General features: G+C 34.9%; 3 protein-coding genes across 6 annotated transcripts in view; 2 read left to right on the top strand and 1 right to left on the bottom strand.

Moving 5' to 3' along the window:
- Positions 1-19,434, top strand: part of LOC115448905 (sensory neuron membrane protein 2) — a 37,851-nt gene extending 18,417 nt beyond the window's left edge. Inside the window, 4 exon segments of the mRNA XM_030176527.2 lie at positions 831-1,012; positions 15,627-15,745; positions 18,453-18,578; positions 19,209-19,434. Coding sequence (XP_030032387.1) covers positions 831-1,012; positions 15,627-15,745; positions 18,453-18,578; positions 19,209-19,409 — 628 coding nt within the window. The 3' untranslated portion in view covers positions 19,410-19,434.
- LOC115448904 (mucin-5AC) lies at positions 4,302-6,694 on the top strand. The gene has a single exon (XM_030176526.2). The coding sequence runs from the start codon at positions 4,686-4,688 to the stop codon at positions 6,363-6,365; it is 1,680 nt and encodes a 559-aa protein (XP_030032386.1). The 5' UTR covers positions 4,302-4,685; the 3' UTR covers positions 6,366-6,694.
- A 2,402-nt stretch (positions 19,435-21,836) lies between the features above and the next one.
- Positions 21,837-25,894, bottom strand: part of LOC115448901 — a 57,312-nt gene continuing 53,254 nt past the window's right edge. For all 4 annotated transcript variants that reach the window (XM_037443975.1, XM_030176518.2, XM_030176517.2 and 1 more), the window contains one exon: positions 21,837-25,790. In XM_037443975.1, coding sequence (XP_037299872.1) covers positions 23,129-25,790 — 2,662 coding nt within the window. In that variant the 3' untranslated portion in view covers positions 21,837-23,128. The remainder of the gene's footprint in view (positions 25,791-25,894) is intronic.

The following is a 25,894-nucleotide window of genomic DNA, read 5'->3' as shown; positions in this document are numbered from 1 at the left end:
TTAGCAACTCGTCCACGCCAGTCCACGGTTTTCATCTTAATAAATATTTATTACTGTCCTGTATTTGTTGCAGAAGAGTTTAGAAGAATGTATTAATATAAGTAGACAAGATAAAATGGCTATTTACGTATTATACATATTATGTACTTAATACAATCTATTTCTGATAAATATCTATTTGGTATATATTTTTTTATCATAATTGCATGCACGCATTTCAATAGGTATCTACACATTGTAGGTGATACAATCGATGTGGTTCTCGCGTTCTAGTTTTTACATATGGTCTCTCTTGACATAGATTCCGATTACATATCAAACGTATAAGGGCAGTTTTTAACAGGGAAATCCAAGTTTGTTTTGTACAAAACAATTATTTTGAAAACAAATAAAATACTTTCCAATGAATTGTATAACTATTTGTATTGCGGCTTCAATTCACTGAGCGATTGGAGTTATATTGCATTTTTCTGCTCTGTGTCAGCGCAGAGTTTGGAATTCTTGTTGGATGGCGATAGGCCTGCCTCCAATCACATAACAAGATCTCTTAGTTACTACGACTTCGGTAACAAAAGCCTATACAAATTCAAAGTTTAAGACACACATACACCTTTGTGTTCTTACTAACATTTTGTTTTTCTTTACAAAAGTAAAATAAAAGGGATTTCCTGTACTTCACGCTAAGGAAAAAAATGTTTTAATTAAACGTAATGTGCAAACAATTTGAAATTTTTTATTTGTTCACCTACTTGTAGCTGACGACATATACAGTAATAATAAGTATATAGTAATAAGTATAAACGATAGTAATATACTGTTCTTATCATCAGGAGTGTTGAACTACGCTTCCAAGGAGAGGTGGAGTTCGAAGACATACCAGCTTACAGGTACTCCGCTAATGAATGGTTCCTAGACAATGACGACGGGTGTTTCTGCCTGAACACTACTGCAGGAATAACTCAAGAAAACGGGTGCCTTTTCAAGGGCGCTATGGAGTTGTACTCTTGCGTTGGTAAGTGTCACTTGTATTGTATTATACTACTATTTTGTTTTGGCACCGCGAGTCCGCTATCAATCTGTTGCATCGATAGGTTACAATGTAGCGGTAACGTGCTGTTACTTTTCATATAATGAAAGCCACTAGATATATTTTTTGCAAGCAGTACGACGACAAGTTATATGTAGTGTTAATTGACATTTCATACTTTGTTAGTCGTATATATATTGAATAATAATGACATTGACACAAAAAAATGACAAATATCATCAGTCTGTGGTCCACCCACGCCGCACCTCACACCGATGAGCTTAAATCTATTCGCCCTCATTTTAAAACTAACAGTTACTTAAACTAAATTGCTAAAATAATTAGGTACCGGTAAAATTATATCCCATCTCCAAACAAACTTTATGAAAGCGCTCAAATGCTAGTGAATTTTACAACGTATTTTATGATATGATTTTGTTTGCGAAATACAAATAGTATACACATCTGCGGTTAAAACGTGAATCAAAGAGATTTTAATCATACACTAATAATATGAAAACCCGTTTCCACGAAACTGTTTAAACCTGCGGTTATCATTCGGTATATGATAAATCAACAAACATGAATAAATAGAATATTCCATTTCTGGCTAAAGGTATGTAAACTGTCAGGTCATTTTCTAGTGGGGGACGGGGCCACCACCACCCACCACGTTTAAAGCACTGGCGGAGTTTATAGGAATGGAATAGAATTTGTGTAAGAGGATGAAATTAAAGAATCTCATAGCAAACTGGTCGTATTTGCAATAACAAAGCTCTCACTCTAGAACCTTTTTGTGTGACAGTCGTATTAACGCGATCGGGCCATGCATGCTACATACGCATCCACAGTGACTACCATTATTAGGTGTTACGAGCTATTTAATAATTTTCATTTTTTCCCTCTATGCGTGTAATGTTATTATACGATGCGAATAATAATATGTTATAAATATAAGCTTCACGTTTATTGTTACAAATTATTAATAATAAAGTGTTCTGCGATACCGCATTTGTGCGACAAAACGTCTCTCTAGTTATTGTCGCTGTTATATCGCCAAAGTTTAACCAAGTTGAACGTTGTCTATGAAGTCAACTACTTCAGTCACAAATGCTTTGTTGCTCTTCATAATCCTTACGGAACTATGTGACACTTGTTGCATATAAACTTGTTCGTGGTATCCGCAATAAGCACATAGCTTGTATATGTATATCAAAAGGTACCGGAGATTTAAACTTTAAGTGATTATGATGACAAATGAAGATTGTAAGTGAATAAAAAAACACGTTACTAATAAAATCACGTTTTCTCCGTTAATATCCGGATATACATTTCATACATATATAATCCACAAAAATATAATAAGATCATATATCATAAAGAAAAATAACATATAAGCTTAGCATATAATATACAGTTTAACAATATTGTGTTTTACTGCGTGCTCATAGTAATTGTTAAACATTTTATTAATAAATATTATTGATCAAACATGACTGTGATGAAATATATTGTGTAACCTTATCACGTAGGTTTCACGGAAGGTTGTCACGACAAATCTCTGCAATAAATCAGACGAAATATCAACGTGTGCACAATTTTATTTAGAAAATTATTGAATCGTAAAAAAATTAAACGAAACCTATGCGACGCGAATTCCAGTAACTTGTAGTGATAATAATATACTATTACATACCTCTTAACATTGTAGGTAGGTATACATAGCTTTTCAAGTTTCAATTTATTTTACAACTTAATTAAGTGTAAAATAAGTTGTATTGTCTAATCTAGTAGGTATTTATGATTGTTTAATATAATACCTAAACGTGAATTGAGCAGCAGAGGCCATCGTCTCACCTCTTGACCCACGGCGGAAACAAACTATAATGTTTACACACACACCAGAGGTTCTCAAACGGCTCGATAACATATTTTTTAATTCGGGGGGCACCGGCTATTTCATTTCGAGTAATAGTGCCCCTAGCGAGACGGTGCTCTAGCCGTTCTTTTAGAAGCTATCCTTTCTAAATTTATATTATATATACAGAGAAAATAAACATCATATCTGCAGTATATTATTTTTAATTTTGATGTTTTATAAATTGGATATTGTTTCGTTAAAATGGCAATACTAATGTTGATTTCGTGTATCTCCTTCTAAAATGCACATTATTTTAATTTAACACTAATTTATTAAGAAAAAATTTTACCTGTTAAATAAGTATTTTAATGTAAACTTATTGACAGTTATAAATGCTCTGACATATTTATATTGGTAAGTCTAAAGCTGTCAGTAATATATGAAATTTTCCACCATATAATGAGAATAACTTTAGTTACAAACTAAATAAATAAATAAACGTAGACACAAACTAAAATAATTTATTACAAGACCAGTCAAGGAGAAAAGGAGCTCTATAGTCAACTCTTGGTTTTAGGCGTAACAATCTCTTCGAATGTCCTGACCTCTGCTCCGAGGAAAGTTGAATCTCAGTTTCATAAGCAACCTAACATTCTGAACCTGATGTTCCATCTGGAGTCATCTGATTTCCCGAATCTGAAGTCAGACCCTCAAAAAACTCATCAAAATCGTTTCTTTTTTGAAAATGTTTCGTGTCGCGAGTACATCGCGCGCTGCCATGTATAGACTGAATTGTTCAAGTCCGTTTGCTTGGGGGAAGGGCCTTAACGATTTTTCAAAATACGTTAACAAGTGTTCACATTAATTTTATTAACCCATGACTGATGCATAAGAAGCGAAAGTAAGCATGTATCTATCTATCGGTTGTTAACTGTTCTATATCTATGAATAAAGAAAAAAATTTAGGTAGAACTCCGAAAACGGACATAGCGTACGATATTTTCTTGATTGTTTTATGTTGTATTTTATAATTAAAATCGGTTCATTATGTGTAAAATATAATGCATTTTTATTTATTATAAATATATTACGACGAATGCTTTTCTGCTCAAGTGGACCGAGCGGCGAGCAAATTTTCTTTGTCTACGCAATATTAATAATATATTTCTAAGTTCCATTATAAAATCAATCAAGCGGTGCAAGAATTCCTTTTTTTTTTGTTTCTACGTATTAAATACGTATTACGCTTTTCTTAGCATAGAAATTAAAAACATATCGATGTATATTACCTTATTATGGAGGTCACGACAAAATTGACCTTTACATAACTAAGTAGATGTTTTATTATTATTTTAGAAACCGGTCACCGGACGCGTCTGACGCGTCTGCCTGTTTATTTGTCACAAAGAAGACTATGTGCCTTTGATGATTAATTTTAAGCACGTATTTTTTACTAAGTTTGAATAAATGTACAAACTTAATGTCGATTTGTAGTTGTATACCTCTGGTAAGATAAAGCGGTGACGTGCTGTCAAGGTTAACCGCGCAAGTAAATAGCAAAAGAGTGTTCCGCGTCCTGCCGCGTGCTAGCCGCTAGCTCCCGTCCCACATGCTCTCGCTCTGTAACAATGACCTTTATCTGTTGTGCACCATGATAAACGGCAGCTTAACCCGAGCAATTAAGATTACAGTTAAAATACGGGCGCGACACAGATCGAGTGCGGCGCGCGGCGGGAGGTCGACAGTCTACACGTAAAAAAGCATGCGCGCGCGCTTCACAATCAAACGCACGTTACGATGACCCGTGTCGGGTTGTGGACGGCCGCGGCCCTCGCGCTTGCTACACTCGCCACCGCGCGCATTTACGAGAGATGTGAACTGGCACGCGACCTCATGTCCTTCGGCGCCGGCCACGACGACGTCGCCACATGGGTGTGCATCGCGTTCCACGAGTCTCGCCTTGACACTGCAGCCAACAATCCGCACAGTGGCGATCACGGGATATTTCAAATCAGCGAGCTTTACTGGTGCGGCAATGGCAAGGCGTGTGGTGTGCCGTGTTCCTCGTTCAGGGACGGAGATATCAGAGACGACTTTAGATGCGCCCTCCGAATTCGCGAAGAACACAATAGATTTCAAGGAAATGGATTCCTCGCTTGGGTAGTGTACCCTCAATATTGCAAGCATAATCCAAAGAAATATATCGCCGACTGCAATATCCTACCAAAGAATCGCGCAATGACGAGCAATTATATGTCTTATAACACGTTTTTGGATGACGTTTTATACCACAATGACACAGTTTCAAATGATAATAACCCTCCGTCTTACTTAAGAGTGAGTGCCATATTCCGAGCAAAACATGGAAAAGCGCGCGATCTTGATAAACCAAATATTGAATGGTCCAACTATAAAATTGATAATATAGACGAATTAAAACTGCCTGCCATCGGTAAGGAGTTTCAAACAGCAGCCACCGCAGCAACAAAAACAACGCTAGCCACAACCACGACGTATGTACCACCCGTGATGCCATGGCGAACAATAGAAACAAATCAGTTCCGTCGTAAACTATCAACGAAAGCAATATCTTCATTTCCCACCACCAAAGCGCTTGAAAATTACACAGAAAAAACTACAACTAAACCAATAACACCATTAAAGCCCAACATATTGACTACAGTATACCAATGGCCGACAACTAAAGCACCTTTCGCAGGATCTAGTGTGACTACAACAGCTAATCTTATAAATGTGACAAGTTTTGTGCCTACAGTGGGAAGTATATCATTCAAATCATTTACTACAACATCCCCTGCCACAGTATCTAAATTTACAACATCTAAAGCAGCGACTGTAATAACTACTCCTAAGTCAAATAAAATTTCGAAAACTACATACAGGCCACTGCTTCCATTTACAAGCAAAACAACACCAGCCAATGACAAAAGATCTTCAACATCTTACAAATACATATCATCTTCAGTCCCTACACCACTTTTCTCTTCAACTCCGAGTACACAGGCTAGTAATTCTTTCAGTTACTTATATTCTGCACAAAAGTCTACTACGTTTCCAAATTATTTTACAACTACACCAAAAACTAATGAAAAGTCATTGTTTTCTCCTCAAATTTTATCAAGTACGCTTCGGCCATTTACAACTAAGTTTATACCGAAATACACCTTTGCGACAACCAAACCTTCTTTCAGCACTAAATCACCTTTCCAATTAAAATCTTCAACGGCATTGCCCAAAGTAGACCCAACAACTGGTAGCCCTATCTCAAAAATTACTACGACTCAATCAATATTCAATGTATACTTAAGCTCAACTAAACAGCCAAAATTATCGACATACAAATTTTCTAATTTTAATGACGGCAAATATGGTTTGAAAATTTTCTCTGATGGTACTACTTCATCACCAACAAAGGAACAACAAGCAAATCAAAATGGACGCCAAGAAGAACGATGATTAAGATTCTTTCGAAGATTAAGCGTCACGTGCATCTTAGAGTTGATAATTTATTGAATAACTATTGCGGATTTTAGTGTCCATGACATTGCTTTAGTTTTTACTTTTATTATTATTATTATTATGATATAAGATTTTTTCTACTCGGCCTAGTTGCACTGCGAATGTATCATAAAACCTATTTTGGATATGTAAATTATTGAACTTAGATGCAACGAAAATTCATTTAGTTTGTAATTAATGTAAGTAATTATTAGTATCCACCATGCTCAATTTACAATAAGCTAAAGCATTTACTTAATAAATTTATATTAAAATCGTACGTTTTATATTTTGTGTATCATTTCACTATGTCCCACAATTACGTGTAAACTTCTGATACCGAAAAATTCCGAAGTAAAATATTGCGAGATCAATAATTTATTTCAGAATTTTTCTTGTAATTCTATTCAATATAGACATTGTACGTACTTTTTGTAAACTGTCGGTCCCTATTGGCTTTATGGAGACGGGAAGGTGCGGCGGCCCTACGCGATATCCTAGGGAGGGCGTCAGAGCCCTGGGTGGGCACCGCCGGCGCGAACTCGATACATCCAACATAATATGAATCAGTCATTATCGATCTAAAAAAACTTGGCAGCAAAAATACTGTTCAAACTTAACAAAGGGGTTCCTACGAAAAGGGGTGCCGCAAAATTATATGCCCCTAGGCACACGGGTAGGTCAAGCTAGCTTCGCTATAGGTATTAGGTAAATGAGCAACTTCAAATACTCCGCCTGATGCAATGAAAGGGTATTTGGCCCTGGGGTATGTCCAAAAACCAAATTAAAAAGCGTAGTTTGCATCTGCACGAATGGACGCAATAATTTTAATCTAAGTGAATACCCGTTTTGCAAATTTTACGATTAAACAACAATATAGACGACAAAACAGAGGCATTCACTTTATGCGTTTAATTTTTTATGTCTAGATTAATTTGTTAAGCGAGTAGAATTTGTCAAAATGTTGACACGTTTTATCTCCAAAAGCGATTTCTGATATTTTACATTCAGTTTATATTAGTCCATGAAACCATAGTTGGCGTTGTCCTCTTCAAATCCTGAGCGCTCCCCTGCCCCTTTCTTTATTTATTCAACATTTTTTTTTACCATCTTCATTCAAAACAGGCCAATAGAGCACTAATTTGTTGGATCACTCAAGTTATTAAGTATGCCTATCCAAAACAACATAGAAATTGTCGTTTTCCTAGCAGTGTCAATATGGTACTTACTTAGATATTTTTGAAACATCTAGGCACCTATTAATAATGAATGTAACAAAACCACAAAGTGAGAATATAATGACAAAATAAAATTTCATCTTTATACTACAGCTATTACTTAATATAAAATATGACAGAACAAAAATACCTAACAATTATACACATTCAGTATAATGAATGTTAAAATTAACATATTCATTATCAAATTACGTATACGGAAATGTGAACGCGAATAACATAATAGCGAATATCATATAGATAATACCAGTTTTTCATCGTTTTCATACAAAGTAGTATACATTTTCTTAATTAACTTTCATTAACTGTGAAATGACGGTAACAGTTGAAATAGAAGCCATAAGAGATGTCAGAAACAAACTTGGCTATTTCGGGATTCAGTGTCTTTTATTTATGATTATCTCAAAAACCTTTTGGTATACTTCCCTAAGTTTCTGTTCGAACTTTAAATAAATGAATATTATTGTCAATGAAGAAACTGACAACAACTATTAATAAATTGTACAAATACTACGACATTGTATTTATTATATGCCGTGTATCCTTTGTTGGAGGTCCTTAAATAAATAAATAAATAATATAATATTAGGTATTGTATTATGGTATGTTCAATAACGTTCCATTTCTGCATAGTAATGGACCTAGATATACCTTCATAACAGGATGTATATGCTGAAACACCGTTTCACCGATCTCGATAAAAGATGATAATTTTAAGTTTTTTTTGCGTGAGAGTATTGTTTTATGATCTATCCATTGAACTTGTATATGTAATCATCCTAGAGCACACAGGTATACGCGTTCCGATTCGCAATCAAAAGCTTAGATTTAAAATTTACTCTCGGCAGTGAAACCATAAGAATACATTCTTGACAGACGAAATAAAATCCCACATTCAAATTATAAATATCAAAACACACAGGCTACGCTTGATATATGCTATCACAAAGGTCTTCGTCTCTACCGGGGAATTATATGCGTTAATATTTCGGAACTCGTTATGCTACCTGCTAGGTAAATTTGTATTTCAATTTATCAACGCGTAAATAAAGTTTGGCTCTTTACTACTAATGAAATCAATGAACCATAACCAATGGGTATTGATCAGAGTTACACAATTACCAGGGTTTAGGAATAAATTGCTATTCCTAGCGTCAAAATAATAAAAATCCAATTTAAAAGTTATTTGAATAATGGCGAAAGAGCTAGGTACAAATCTGGCCTAATAAAAGCCGGGAGGACTCGACTAAAACCAACGTCGTTTTATAGACACGGCTTCCCGTAGAGCTCTACGGGAAGCCGTGTCTACACAATACTTATCTGGAATTGTGCAAGGGACGTTATAAGATAGATAGGGCTTAAAGGTAATTGCACTGTAAGTATTAAATATTTACAGAGCAATTATCTAACACAAACACTCCAACTCCACTCTAACACTCCCGGAAAATTTGTTTTATAAAAACCTGCATACAGGGTTTTCCGCCTGGGTATCAAAGAACGTACCAGACCACAGCTCATACGTGCCATTAAACCGCAGCAGCGATAAATCTTAAAAGTAGGACAAAGTTTATAAACTGAACAAATTTGGTTCAAACTTTGACATATAAATTGAATGGCTAGTCATTGTCGAAACTCAATAAAATTTTAACTTTATATGTAATAATTAGGCATGTAAATTGATCAGCACTGCATCCGTCGCGCCTGGCGTGTAGCGATGCGACGGGCGGCGCGTAGTACCCACGCTCACCGCTGGGCCTGCCGTGTCACATGTAGCGCTTTGTTGTGCTGTTTTCACGGCAATGCCATTTGCCGCATTTTAATTGAATCCGTGCAGATAATTGTCACTTGTTAGATTATCCTCCGTATAGTATCTCCAATGTCATACGATAGAGTTATAGGCAAACTGGAAAGTTTTAATTTGTAATTATTAGTTACATCCTTATTGACGATCTCCTAGTCAATGAATGCTAGGAACGTATAAATAAAGAAAAATAAATCTTATTGTCAGTTTTGTTTGCGTTAATTTGAACGTTACGTTATTTTTTTTAGCAAGTATGTAGGTACCTGTAGCATTATTTAAAATGTTTATAAAAGCAGTTTCCGATAAAAGTAATACAATACTTGAATCAAGAAACAAATATATTGACTAAACGTGTCTTGCACTAATGAAGATTCGTTACCCAGTTAATGTGAGTTAATGTTAAACGTTACCCAAAGTTCGAGAGATTTGAAATGTACGATGTGCACTGTTTCAGTTCGAGTAATATTAGATTATGCGAACAGGAAAATGTTTTCTTAATATAATTATTCGGCTCTTAATTTGATCGTTATTAAACTACTAGAGGTCGATTTTCCAAATGTAGTGCGTACAACACAATCACGTGTTGCGCGTCAGTGTACAAACACAGGTCAGTTGTCATGGCAACGTAAATATAACATTTTGTTTAGATCTATATATATATCTATCCTTTCAATAACATGAAAGATTTTTTAACTTACGGCGATACCTCAAGGTCCATTAATAATTAATAATCATGGATATTTCGGCCTTTAAAATTTAATATGACGAAATTTTAAAGGCAGAAATATCCATGATTATTAATTATTTTTACGTTTTTCTTTCAACTGCGAGAACTAATCACTAACTAGACGTGAATTTAAATTCTTTACTTGCCAATACTTGTTTAGTTACCCAGATTAAAGGTGAAACAAAATGTATGAAAAGGGACCTTGAGGTATCGCCTTACTTATCTACTGTCTTAAAGTGTATTGGTGTGAGTGCTATGAACGTGCGAGCTTTTGTTAAACAAACTAATCACGATAACTCGATTTTAGTATGAGAAGGTTTGTAAGCAACATATGCGTTGTATGTAAATAACATCTATTTTGGAACTAGACAATAATAATGTTCTAATAAATTATTCGGCGCCACATAATTGACATTTCAAATATGAAGTGTGCGAATGTGGATTAATAGATGAGACAAGTTTGTCGACTTTCCTTAGATTACAAAAAAGAACGAAAATATTTTTAATTACACAAGTAATAATACTAATATTATAAAGAGGAAAAGTTTATGAGTTTGTTTGTTTGATTGTAGTAGCTAATCTCTGGAACTACTGAGCCGCTTTTAATTTTTTTTTCTCTAATAGAAAGTACATTACTGCCGAGTTCTATGAACTACTATTTATCCCAGGTTTTTTTTCAAACGGGCGGAGCCGCGGGCAAAAGCTAATATTATATTAAAAAAAAAATAAGTTTGTTAGAGATGCATGTCAATAATATTGAATTCGTATACAGGATTCTAGAGATGGTAATAATAAATATTAAAATATAATAATAAACCGAAATGGTAAAGATACGTCGCTCAACCACGCAAGAAAAATATATAATAATAATAGGTACCTTATAGTCATTATGAAACTTAGAGCTAATCGCAATTTATTGTAGTAAATATGAAAACTTCCTGCAGATTAGATGTATACATATTTATATGAGGATTATATCAAGACTTAAGCGCAGTCATTTAATAAACAGTTCAATACTCTTAAAATTTACCGGTTCGTGAGGAATTTCTGTCGCGGGAAAAAATGCCTTAAGAAACAAAATAAAAGGGAAACTACGTATAGTAAACAACAAGATGTCCTGTGACCGATAGTGTTCATAAATTTAAATGATACTCAATTCTATACCTTCTTGGTACAGAATCGTGGGCCATTATTAGTTGCAGTAATCGGAAATAAAACATACGGCAAAGTTCTAACGCCATTAAGTATTCCATCAATGTTGAGTCTAGACTTTAGAGGATAGTTATTTATTTTACTTGCGCGGTTGAGCTCTGCATCTTTACAAATTTTGGTAAATTATTTTATTTTAACATTTCACAAATAAAGTTATCTCACTCATACCAGTTTAAATGTTGCATTGTGCAACTTTACACTAGGAAAGATACGCAGCAAAACTTTAAACCTAACTAATAAAGTAACAAGTATAATTCATATACCATAACTTATAGTTTTTTTACTTTACCTATAAGTATGTTTTGCCAAATCCAATCTATCTAAGTTAAGATTCATATTACCATAGGTAAAAATATCAAAACCATTAACAACTACAAAACTAACAATCATATGTTTTTTAAATAATACGGTACACAGTTTACCTATGTTTAATTATTTCCAACCAAAGACAAATATTTCCTATCTAAAATTAATTTGTTTGTTAGAAAATCTAAACATGCAAATGTTTACGCTGATATTCTTGGTGAAACAAAACACTGGATAATTATAGCCGTATATGTTTGACGATTGGTTCTTAAAAAATATAATACCTACCATACAAGATTGCTTCTATATTTAAACATTTGGAACAGCAATTTACTTGTTTTCATATGCCCACCGAAAGGTAAAGCCTTAAGTCCTAACCAGTATTTAAATACGAGCTATAAAAATCTGTAACATTTTGACAATGTTGTAGCAAACATGTTTATGTAAATAACGTTAGGCATCTTACATCTCTGTCAATGTTTCCTACTATTAACTGACAAGATTTAAAGACTTCAATATGTTTACTATTAAGTATTCATATGTACATGTACTACATTGACTCATGGAACGACCTTTGGGCATTTCATATTATAACTCAAAGAGGTGTGTGATCAAATTCAATATCTTAATTTACATATACCGAAGTATAATTAATTTAAATACAATTACTTAACTCCTATACATACTTCAGTTATAATTTACAATGTTTCAACTTCACGGCATTAACGTCCCGCTCAAAGGTCGCATTCTGATTACGAAGTTGTGTAAACAAAATCGAATAGTCAAAATGCCTGTCTGCTCAGAGGCTCATGTAGTGAACGGTCTGTGTTCGCTGTTTTTCCGACTCGCTGCATGTCTGGTCACACGAAATCATGCGTGTGTTTGGCCCAACTCTGAGCCAATATTAAACGATGTATGCGGCCTGCGATCCCTCGCTAGCCACGGGCTATCGAATAAATATGTACTGACAAAATATTTATAGTGCATTCAAAAGCCGGTTCTAGATGTGTAAACACATGTCTGCCCACTTTTCAAAAACAATGACATACTTTTGGGGATATTTTAATTGGATATTTTTAACTAAGACAACCGTTTTACATGTGATATAAAGCGAACTTGGCATATATACACTGACTATTGTCTAAGGGCCGTTTTCAATAAACGATCTCAATCTTCTGATCCTGAGAATAGTACAAACAAAAATAATTAAATTATTGTAAAAAAAAACCTTTATTCTAATAAGTTCATTTTGGCGATGGAATGAAAAAATAAACAATTAGGATCTTCTATTAAAAATAATGGTAAATAATTACGATCATCACAAAATTACATCTAAAAATCTGATGAAACTGATATTTGATCCGTCAGTGGAAAAATGTTTGTTTACATTTGCGAAACTGGTTGGTGAATTCACTATACAAAATGTTACGCAGTACACTCATACATGTACACCGCGACGTCTAGTGTGCCTGGAGTAAATCGATAATTTGGTCTCGCAATAATTTCATTCAAACGATTGCTGTGTAATGATGGGCTATTTCGTTTGTTTTAAGTCCATCGCGAGATCACGGCTGACGTAGTCTTTATGTAAAATATGTATTGGTAAGATTTCCTTGCTGTTTAAACGATACAAAATACTACAAATGTATGTAGTATAAAGCGGTTTACATTAAATAAATATTTCGTCTCTTACAAGTCTTTTTCAAAAACCTTGTAAACACACAAAAGAGCGTTGACCATATAGTATATTGAATTTTCCTCTGTTCTTTGGGGTTGGCAATTGACCTCAAATAGGCCATCGGTCATTTAATGTAAGTCGAAATATAATTATAGATGATTTGTCAAGCTGGCAGCCGATCCGAGTCGAATCTGTAAAACACGCAAAAGATAATGTTGCGTCGACCCCACTTAAATTAGGTTTATGGGAAAGTAATTTACTTTTGTGATTTTTAAATCGCACTTTTGATTTGTGTCTTGGTGTCGTACACGAAATTGTATTGAAGTCGCCACCATGACAGTTCACTATACGCACCTACATTTTAGTATTTCTATGAATTTTCAGAAGACATCACTGAATTTAAATTTATGTTAAAACTAAACATTTAAAAATATTTGTTAATTAATACTAAATGATCTAAATAGAATTGCTACTTTTTCGTATAAATTTGCTATCAAATTATAATTAAATTACTTCCCGCGCCGTAAATCGATACAATCTCTTTATCAATAAGGATCTTTTTAACATAGTATCGCCCAAGATCTTAGGTTTATTCCTGTTTGTTGGCCGCATGTAAGGAAATATTATCATAACAGTGCTCAATGTCTTCACTAGGATTATGAGTTGAGGATAAAGACGTGTTTACCATAACATTCAATGCCACGTCCTGGCCTACGCATAAATTCCATTCTTCTCATACCTATGGGAATGAACCATATGCTAAAAACTTAAAAGAAATCGGTAAATGTGTATCAAATAAAATCCAGTTTCGATAGACAAAGAGCGGAAAAAACTACTTCGGGAACAAATAGGATTTGGAGGGGTCATACAAGGTCAATAATTTACGCGAATACCTGTGACTCCAAATTATCAAAAAGTTTTGGATTGAAATATGAAATAATATGCAATTCTTGTTTCATATCACACTGCTATAATGTGCGATGGTCGGTTTTAATATACACCAATACTTTTTAATTATAAAAAAAAAACAACGAAAAGGGAGAAGTATGCAATCAAAAATGTTGTTATATGTAAATTACAAAGCTATGACGAGCAAAAATTTTCATAAATCCTGCATAGAATTATAAATGTAAGAAATACTATGTAGGCTAGGCCAAAAATTATCTTTTAAAAGGGTAGTTTTATGACATCGTATGTTTGTTTTTTCGTCAAATACGTGTTCAGTAACGCCAGCAATAAAACATTGTTTGTCCTTTGTCCCGCGATTATATTAATGTTATTACACTGACATACACAATATTTTGTGGAATAGAATTATAAATAATTCCTAGTACATACCATCATACGACAAAGCTCATTATTCACAAACACACTGCAGTACAATACGAATTTATCGGTAAATGACTAATTTAGCTAGGCAATGCAATAGTGGGGTAATGCAATAGTAATGACAGGGCAGGTCAGCTGTTAATTACAGTTTTTAATATATTCTTAAAGTTACCTTATGTTATGTAAATAACGTTATAGGACACTACAAAGACTCCCCTGTTCTTAATTGTCTGTAAAATATTCACATAGTTTTTAAAAGTATGAGAAAAAATATTCTACGTTTTTGGGAGAGATATTTTTATTTCCAATTTTGCTGCTTCACCGCGTCAATTTATTTTCCGGAATAAATATTTCCCCGTGAAAAAATTTGCCCATAGCACTCAGGAAAAAATGTAGCTTCATATTAATGAAAAATAAATTTAATTCGGTGTAGTAGTTCCTAATATTAGCGCGTTCAAAGAAACAAACTTTTCAGCTTTATATTATACTTACATACTTTTGCCCACGGTTCCGTCCTTATGATAAAGTTTTTTCAACATAGAGTTTTCCGTTATAAAAGTCACGCTATATCTTTTCCCAGGCAAGAAAATATGTTCTTCTCAAGGTCTCAAACTATCTCCATACCAAATTTCAACTAAATCCGTTGCGTAGTCTTTGAGTTTCACGTGGACTATTCAACACAAACAGAATCTTTCATTTCGAAGCGGTAGTTCTTGAGATTAGCGCGTTCAAAAGCTTTAAATAATAGTATAGATATACTTATAATAGTATAGATTAATATAGATTTCCAATTTTCAAAATGTATATTTTTATTCTTCAAAATAATCCTTGAATCTAATTTAATACTCCATGAAGTTAGGTGAGCAACACCACATAATGCGTCTATCTGCGGTAATTTCATGTTAAATGAATGACTTGGTTGTTGCAGGTGGTTTCATGGTACTCAGCTACCCGCATTTCTTATATGCTGATCTAAGGTACAGAAACGGCATATTGGGAATGACGCCTATTGAGGACGACCACAAAATTTTTATGGACATTGAACCCGTAAGTAATGATGATTCACAATAAGTATTTTATTGTAATAATAATAAACCTAAAACTAATCTAATGTATGGTGTACTAGGGCCTTCATTCTGAGTAATGAAACAGATCCGTACTCAGTACCATGACGGTATGAATTACGCGATTTGCGATTGTATATTTTGGAATCCAATACATTGTAAAAACATGCATGAAACTTTAATTAGTCACTAATTATAGTTAGGTAACATTACACATGAAAAGTTCGAAACATAATATAGTATTGTAAAGTAAAATATGTGAAGTTTATATACGCCTGTTATTTTAAATAGCAATACTTACTGTACCAAGCATATGCTGAACAGGATTCCATAGGCTCCACAGAGATGTATTTGAGCTTCGTGTTGCCCAGGCGGTGGAACTTCCGTGCCCACTTTCAAATGTTGTCGCCGAAATTACTGTAGACAGCGGGCTCCCTCGGACGCCTGCTGCTAGGCCTGGAAAGTTCCGGTAACCTTTACCGGAGTTTATACACCTTAGTTGGCCGTTTCATAGCTTTATATGCTTATCAAACATGCGGTCATCATGGGCTACCGCACGGTCGCCCACGAGACGGCCTGTGTCAAACTCAGTACTCTGCCATGGAAGTTGGGTACCCAACAACTCTCTTCACTATTCCATCCATTCCATCCATTTATGTACATGGTGGTAGGTTTCTCATATGTGAGTCCGCCTGGTAGATACCACCGCAATGTCTATTGCTGCCGCCAAGCAGCAGTGTGTAATCACTGTTGTGTTTCGGTTTGAAGGACATTGTAGCCACTGTAACTACTGACCATAATAAGACTTAACATCGATTGTCTCAGGATGGCAAGCGCAGTAGAATACCAAACAATATTTTGTAATTCAAGGTGTTCGATGGTGTTTCTACTGTTTATGGGCGGTCTTATCGCTTACCAACTGGCGAACGGCAAGCTCGTTTCGTCATTCAAAGCAATAAAAAACAAAATGCCGTCTCAGGCGGAGTCTGGTCCCTAGAGAGGTCACGGCCGAATTGGCCCTTATCCGCAGGTCCACCGTGGAGGAGTGACATGCCACCCGAGTGCGGGCTTGAGCTTTGGCTTGGCTTTTTAAGTTTGCTTGATAGGCGCCACAGTACGCAGATATTCCGACTGACACAGGTTCTGACGGGCCAAAGGTGTTTCGGTCCGTTCCTGTGTCGGATTGGGAAATAGTAACCCGCCATGTACTACCATTGTAGCAACGGCTACGAACTAAGATGTTTTTATTACATAGATACGTTGTCCGAGCTCAATACTGGCAAGACAAAAGTAAGGTAATTGCCCGACTCGACGGCCAATGAGCGTGCGGCACTAACGTTGTTACGTAACTGTCGATGTATATATACGTGACTATAGCAAATAGTGCGCCGTTTTTATGTGCCATTTTGTTAGTATATGACGCGTCTATTTGTAAAACGTCATTGGCTACGAAGACAAAATCCAACACACACTCGAGGAGTGCCCTACCTGGGATCCAGAACGACCAGGCATCGGAGGAGACCTCTTGATGCGGGCTGTGATGTCCGCCATGATCAGGCGGCTTGAAATCATGGCGAGCTATGGCTTTTTTCTGAAAGCGCATCATCTCGCGGAAAGGGAATGTCGAGTATTATCGTGAACTGAGTGATCGCAACCTGCGAAGACGTAAGAGGAGCGGGTCGGACGACTGACCAGCGCCTTGAGGCTTGTGGTCCGGGAGAATATAAAGAATTCCGGCACGGGTTCTCATGCTTGTCGTAAAAGTCGATCAAATTGGGCCTTAGAGAGAGTCACGGGATAGCAATGGAGTGATCGGTCTCCCGCTGAAGTAGATGCCAGAGGCTTACTTTAAATTTCCTAGCCACCTCAAGTAGAGAGGCGCCGCAATATTGCATCGCACAGGCATAGTCTTGTGCAGCTATCTGAGTGTAACAAAATACCCCGAGGCCGTTTTGTCTCCGCCGAAAAGGCCCAGCGCAGGCTTTCTTTGGTATGACGGTATGGGGTATACTTTATTGCGGTTCAATGATTCTACATTCCCGAATGTCGTTAGACTGAAGATACCAGCATAACCTTTCCAATCACCCCCAGTGGCGGAAGGAAAAACTCGTGTTTTCACTGCGAAAAAAGAATTAACTGTAGTTAATTAGGAGTCGCCGTACTAATTTGTATTTCTTATTTCTCAACAGAAAGAGTTATAGCATCTGACAAAAGATTAGATTCTAGCACCTTATTATAATAGATATTCTGAAAGGATCGATAGTTAACTAATTTTAAAAATAAATAATATTATCAATGCAGTAAATTAATCTTTAATTTCGGCTTACAAAAAGGGATTTCATTATTATTTTGTGTGGCAGAACATTTGAGACGGAAAACTGTAATACAAAATATCTGGAAACCCCCAATTCAAAAAAACAGTGCTTGTTTATAGTTGCTGGTGGGTGAACCATGAAAGGCCATCGTAACAAATAAACACTTAAAATATAAGTCCTCTTAGTAACTAACTAATACTGTTAATATCTTTCTTTTATAATAAAGTAGTCTCGAAAGTAGGTGAATCATCCAAGTGCGATTCACGGACCCAGAGTTCGGTACATCATTAAAATCTGATATTAACACCTAGGTACCTGGATAGTTATTTAATTATTATTTTTGTTGTTGCTGTATTAATATTACATTTTTTACAGTTGACAGGAACGCCATTGAAAGGAGCTAAAAGAGCCCAATTCAATATATTTTCGCGGCCTGTAAATGGGATTTCAGCAACACAGAATTTACGCACGACACTTATGCCAATTTTTTGGATTGAAGAGGTAATTCAAGTTAATTATTCAGAACAGAATACATTTGGCACTTTCACGCCTATTTACATTTTCACGTTAATCAAATTTACTTCGATGTCAGGCACTACCCCTAGCAAAACGGCAAGATAGCGTATATTTAGAAGCTATATATTCAAAATTTATAATACGTATAAAATAAATTTGAATTTTGAAAGTCCAGGATTCGGTCCCCGGACACGATGACGTTTAGGTCGAAATATTATTAGGTATAATAAACTTAAAGGACAAACAAACACAATCTATTTTATTTTTAATACGTAGTGTCGGGGTTTTTTTTAATTTTTATTTCATAATAAAGATGCCTCTAAATTGATTGATTCGGTGCATCTCCTTCTTAAATACACATTTGCAACCAAAGCTATAAGATAGACAATTTAATAAGTATTATTTTCGAAGAAAAAGTTTTCAAATGGACCTAAAATATTTTTTTTTATGAAATTATTCGTAAATATTTGTATATGTTCACCGGTAACTGGCACGCTACCTAGTATGGTTAGTAACGAATTTTTCGAGGCCATTTGTTCGGGGAGGGGGCCTTAAGACCTAGGTATAATATGGAGGGTGTATGTATATTTTTTTATTGAGATTTTATTATTTCAGGCATTCGAGTTACCTTCTGAATTTGTCGATGAATTAACGACCAGGATGATTCGACCACTTCATTTGCTTAACATATTGCTGCCTACATTGATCGCCGTCTGCTGCATGACTTTGTTAGTCGGAATAATTCTTACTATCAGAGCCAAAAGTAAAAAACCTATTGTACCGACATCAGCACCAGGAATTTCACAATCAAAATAGAATTATACTTTATATATTATTTTTACATGTGTATTATTTATATGTTCGCCTGTAACCGATTTTTAAAAGTAAGTATACATTTATATATGAAACACAGATTGTCTTATTTTGCGAACTTTTTATGTAGGTACGTACTTACCTTGCAATGCGAATTTTCTTTAGGCAGACAAATTCTATCGGAGTAATGTTACAAATTATTCTGTGCAGAGCCTGTCGACATATTACTTTTTACCAATATCTTATTTTACTAATATTTCATAGGCCAATGTTTGTATATTTTAATGTTTGTTAAAATTAAAAGCAGAAACCGTTAAACCGATTTGGATAAAATTTAGCACACAGATAGACCATGCCCTTGATTAACATACGAACCAGTACCTATCGACGTAAGGTTATGACAACTTTAGCTTATTTGTACGGTCAGAGAAAATTTACAGAACACTGTAGGGGAAAAAGCTACCTTCTGTTTACTACGGGTATCATTTTCATGGCAGTACCGACAAACAATACAATAAGACAGCGTTGTGTTGTGGTTTGCACCACATCACAACATAATGCTGAGTGGTCGCCTACGGGTCATAGCCGCGACCAGCCATTTTTTATTGTTATTATTATTTGTTATTTAGGTACATTATGTTTGTTTATTTTATGACTGTGACCAATAAATCATGTTTCTTCCTTACTTTATTTCTTTCACCATCTTTACTCAGGGATGCAATTTACGGAGACCATGGCGGCGCAAGCCGATCGCCCGCTAAAAATAATTAATAAATAATAATGAGTAATGTTGTTTAAGGGTTTTGTAATTTTATTTAATCTTTTTTCATATTTTTATCGTTTAGGTTTTTTTGCTTGTTTTGGAAATGCCGAGAAGCAATAATTGTCATCTTAGAAAGAATATTCAAGACGTTAATATTTGTTTACTGCTTTATGAAACTGGAGTCAAAAGCAGTAACGTACTAGATAAACCTGGCCCGTTGTGCAAATCAAATTGAAGACCCTTTTTTGTGAAAATGAATTACAGAGCGAGATGAATTTTCGGGACATCCCTATCAATTTAGAATTTCTTTCAACTATGAATTGCTGTGACCTCCACTTGCAACTTTTTTTGCGATTATGCGGGCCTTTTGGAACCGAATATAGACAGGCTGATCCCGGAACGCGACACACCTAGTGGGCCACTATGGCGGGTTTTAACACCTTGTGTTCGGTGATCGCTATTGTGATGGGGCAAGTGCCTATTGGCATTAAATATAGCAGTCAGACGTAAAAACTATTATAATCTTTTCTTGTGCATGCCAAACATGCTGTTTTAGCTCAAGTATTTTTCCTGCGCTTGTCATTAGATACTCTTACTAAAGTAGCGCGTGTGTATTGGCTGTGATCAACTAACGGCAATGCAATAACAACGGATCAAAAAAGTAAAAGATATAACGTGATTTTTTGTTTTAGCTGTGTATATGTAATTTAAAGCTCGTTTATATTGTCATAAAATTATTTTGCAATAATAAATTGTTTTGTTATTAAATCGATTTGTCAAAATAATCTGGAATATTATATATTTCACTAAATATTTCGTATCTAACAACGAAATAATGACGTAGGTAATCTTATCATAGTCAGTTTTATGAGATATATGATTATTAAGTCTTCTCTTGGAGAATTTATGTGATGGTGGCATAACTGGCCTTTTCATTATGATTGACAATGTAAACCATGTTTTTGACACCTGTATAAATTGTGATGGTGTAATGTTAGTGTAGTAACTTTTGTTTTAACTCGTATATAGTAAGATTAATCTTACATCGCTAGAATATATTATGTCAATGATCTTACACATCTTCAGAAATGAGCTTAACATATTTACACCAATAATATTTAATTACCAAATAAATAATGGGATATGTTGAAGAGGTAAAACATTATAAATGTTTGCAGTCTCAACTTTTTATTAATCTGTAAACTTTTGAAAATTCTAATGCGAAGATAATGGCGGTTACTTTTTCAATTCTACCATTATAGTGCAAGCAAATAAAAACTAACTGAAATAGAGTAATATTTCAAAAAACGACCTGTAGGATGGCAGTTTACATCAACTTTGTAGAAATCAGCCCGAGGCCGATACGCTCATGGCACCGAACTCAATTTTAAAACGTATAGGTACATTAAGCTCCCAGCACGCGAGTGCTTAATTATTAATGACAACACATAGAAAAAACTATCAAGTTGTAAAAATTGTCCAATGATGCTAGACAATCAGAATTATGAATAAAATATGACCAAAAATTAACGTTGATTTACATTACATGTGTTCAGTGACAGCAGTAGATAAAGCATTTTTTCTTTTGGAAATTAAAAGCAATTGGTGTATAGCTCATTTTTTAGTACAGCCATTACTTCATAAAGATTTAGAAAAAAAAAATGGTATATTTTCAACATTGAGCTTTATTCAAGAATCAAACTTGATTACTTCCATTCATTAAACACAATACATTTGACACACAAGCCATTGAACATCACTTGTGTAATACGCAAAAATAATAAAAGTCTTCTTTTTAAAATATTGAATATAATATTGATCACAAACTTTTGAGGCTGACAATGGGGTTTTTAGTCTCTCCTTTACTGGACTAGAAAATAACCATAACTAATGCATGAGATTTTGTTTGTTAATATTGACTACACGAAACATCTAATTTATATATGTATAAAAATAGTTAACAAATCAATATCAAACTCAGAAATACAAAATCACCCAGACCGCGTTATCAGCCCCATGCGGACACTACAAACATACAATCTCTCTACAGAATGAATCCATTCAGTCTATCGAAAATTCAAAATATTTTCAAAATTAAATACATTTATAAACTTTATAATAATTATTAGAATCCACTTACAATGAGCAGGGAACACAATACCTACAAAATATTATGCATTGAATTTAGGTATGCGTTCTGCACGACAAACAAGACAGGGGCATTTTAGTCTACTTCACAATAATTTCAAAATAATATTAATAACACACACCTTAAATTTTACAACTGTCTATGAGTCTTAAAATGAGTCTATTTCATTACATACTTTGAATGACAATTTTTATTTTTGTGCTACATCTACAATCATTTAATACAATATATTTCTGGTTATATATAAAGTTAACCGATCCATTAGCAGATCAAACGCGGAAACTATTATGCCATTAAACATTTCGCAGTATAGGTATTCAAGATTTGTGGGTACACAAATAATATTATAATCATGATCACACTATTACATTGGTAACAAAACAACATGCAAACATATATAGCAATAAAACCATAAAATGGGCAGTGCTGTACAAATGCGATATTCTGTACAACTAAAACATACTAATTTGTCCTAAGGAAAATGCCCCGTATCATAATAATTATTTATTAAATTACATGTTAACATTAAAAGAGGACTCTTTGTATTTACTTTGACAGTGATAATCGAAAAATTTGCTATTACATTGAAAGGGTAGATTAATATTAATTAAATAAATTCAGACCTCACTGAAAACTAGGCTCAATAATAATTAACTAAAATATGCTATAAAAGATATACAGTATTTACAGAACTCAATAAAATTTTAGCTTTAAAAGTTTCTGGTCAAATGTCATATAAACGACATTTCATGAAGAACTTGATAATATGTACAATATATTTACAAGATTAATATAATCTAAAAAGCTAATTTACTCGTCCACAAGACGCTTGTCATCGTTGTTGCGCTTGCGACCCTTGGCGTGCGCTAACATAGTTACCAATTTTTTATGGCTGTCACCGACTATCCAGCCGTGCTGCTGCACGTGTTCCTGCTCTTCGTCGCCCTCCGATGACCAGTAGTAGGTCGAGGGCCGCGGACGCACTCTGGGCGCCGGCGGTGTGAATACCGCGCTCGTGCCCGAACCGCCCGCAATTGGAGAACTGCATCTTACGGTGCCGCTACTGGAGGGACGTTCATCATCGTCATCTCGTTCCAGTGACGTCTTTCCTACACCGCAGCTTCTTCCGGCACCGCTGCTAGGCATTACGCGATTGCCACTATTTACCCTGGTTTCTGTATCGTGCCTTTTAAATGAAATGTATCTTGTGTTACCTCTGCGAACGCTAACTTGCTGTCCATCCTTCTTAGGCTTACCTTTTTTCTTCCTACCAACACTTAATACCACAGACTCTGCACTGTTGGGCCGTGGTGGCACTCCGTCTGGTTCCGACTCAGAACTCCACGTCTCTGCTAATACATTCTGCTTGCCTACTGTGCACTTCCTTCGCGCCCGTTGTCTAGCTACGCCAGCGTCATCACGTGATACTTCATCCAACAGTTCGTTGCTATACTCATAACTTGTTCCAATTCCTTCATCCACTCTCTTGGATGGCGATTTTTCTTTGGGATAGTCTTTTGAATCATGACGTTTGTGGGACACGTCATCGCTTTTTGACAATGAAGTATCGCCATATTTAGAAGATGGGCTTAAAGTTCTTGACATCACTGATTCATACTTGTTAGATGCCATGGCCTCGAATTTCTTTGGAGATGCCGTCTTGTAACTTTTTTCCTTAGTTATATAATATTTTCTTGAAATATCGTCATGTCTTTTGGACGTAGATGGACCATAATCAGTTTCGTCATTATATTTTTTTGATTCGTACTTTTGAGATAATGCATCGTAATTTTTAGGGGATTTATGACTTGTTAATTCCTGGTCACTTGGGGAACTATCATTAGAAGAATAATATTGTTGGGACTGGGAATTATGTTTATAATGCTTGTCTTGGGAACTTTTGTGTTTTGAATGAGTATCATATTTCGAGCTATGTTCATATTTAGATGGATTATCGTATTTGGAAAGCGCGTTTTGATTTACAAAAGAGTCATATTTTGAAGAATGCTCGTGTTTAGAATGTTGATCCGGCTTTTTATAAATATCATGCTTTAGGGGCAGATCGCGTTTCAATGTAAGATCGCGATCTTTTAAAGAATGATCATGCTTAGAACGATACTCATGCTTATCAGAGTGTTCATATTTCGATGAATGATCAGACTTCGGTGATCCTTCAGACATTGAATGGTGTTTAGAAAATCGATCATATTTGGAGGAATGTTCGTATTTTGAAGAATGATCATATTTTAATGGATGATCGTATTTTGAGGAATGATTGCTTTTAGATGAATGATCCTTTTTTGAAGAATGGTCATACTTGGTCGAATTATCATTCTTTGATGAATGATCTTTTTTTGAAGTATGGTCATATTTGGGCGAGTTATCATTCTTTGATGAATGATCCTTTTTTGAAGAATGGTCATATTTGGTCGAGTTATCGTTCTTTGATGAATGATCTTGTTTTGTAGATTTATCGTATTTGGTGGAGTTATCACTCTTTGATGATTGATCTCGTTTTGTAGAATGGTCGTATTTGGTCAAGTTATCATTCTTTGCTGACAGATCTTGTTTTGGAGAATGGTCGTATTTAGTCGAGTTATCATTCTTTGATGACTGATCTTGTTTTGATGAATATCCGTATTTCGAAGAACGTTCTTGTTTAGAATGTTCATATTTTGAGGACGAAACTTCCTCTTTTGACGGTGATGTGGCATCATCCTTGGATGTTGACGAACTAGGTTGCTCTTCGAGTAAACTGTCGAAGAGTTTATCTAAATTGGCAGAAGAATTGGAAGGCTCTTTGCTCTTTGTTATTTTCTTCTCACTCCGAACAGCATTATGTCTAAAGATTTTACCCATAACAGCATTTTTGTCTACGATATCCTTCCTTTTTGGCGGTGAGGAGGTTTTCTTCGCTTCATTATTTTTATTGTTACTCACCTCACAAGACATCACACTATTTTCGGTATCTTCATTACTACAAACATAATCATCAGACATGTATACAAAGTCGTCTCCATCAGAAACACTGCCGCTAGAGTTATCTTCATTATCGATCGAAGGTGTTATCTTGGAAGTAGAAGGCATATCTTTGTTGCTAATACTTTTAAATCTTTCCATTAATGTGGACGGCCTAAATTCAAAAACTTCTGCATCTTCATTATCCTTAAATTCGTAAACGTCCACTTTTTTCTGAGAATATTCTTTTGATTGTTGGTCAGTATCACATTGAGTGCTTGGTTCAAACTCTTTTTTACTTCTTTTCTTCTTTGGACCGTTTTTCTTTTTCTTTTTTTGAATATTTGAGTGTGAAGGAACTATAGCCGACATGTTAATTTCAGTAGTCGGAATTGACACTTTGATACCGTCAAATCCCTTCAGAGCACCTTTGGTAGGTACCTGACTACTTTGATATGTTTTCTTTGAACTTCGCTTATTCTTTTTCTTGTCCGATTTCTTTCTTGGTTTTTGGCTGAAAAATAAAGATTAAAAAACAATTAATTACGTTTAAGTTATATGAGTTATCAGTTAACTATACATTATTATTATTTGTTCTACAATTTTTTATTGATTGTC

This window comes from Manduca sexta, chromosome 27, assembly GCF_014839805.1.
Source record: "Manduca sexta isolate Smith_Timp_Sample1 chromosome 27, JHU_Msex_v1.0, whole genome shotgun sequence".
NCBI lineage: Eukaryota > Metazoa > Arthropoda > Insecta > Lepidoptera > Sphingidae > Manduca > Manduca sexta.
Note: the sequence above shows the minus strand (reverse complement) of the source record. Positions and strands in the feature narration are given on the sequence as shown.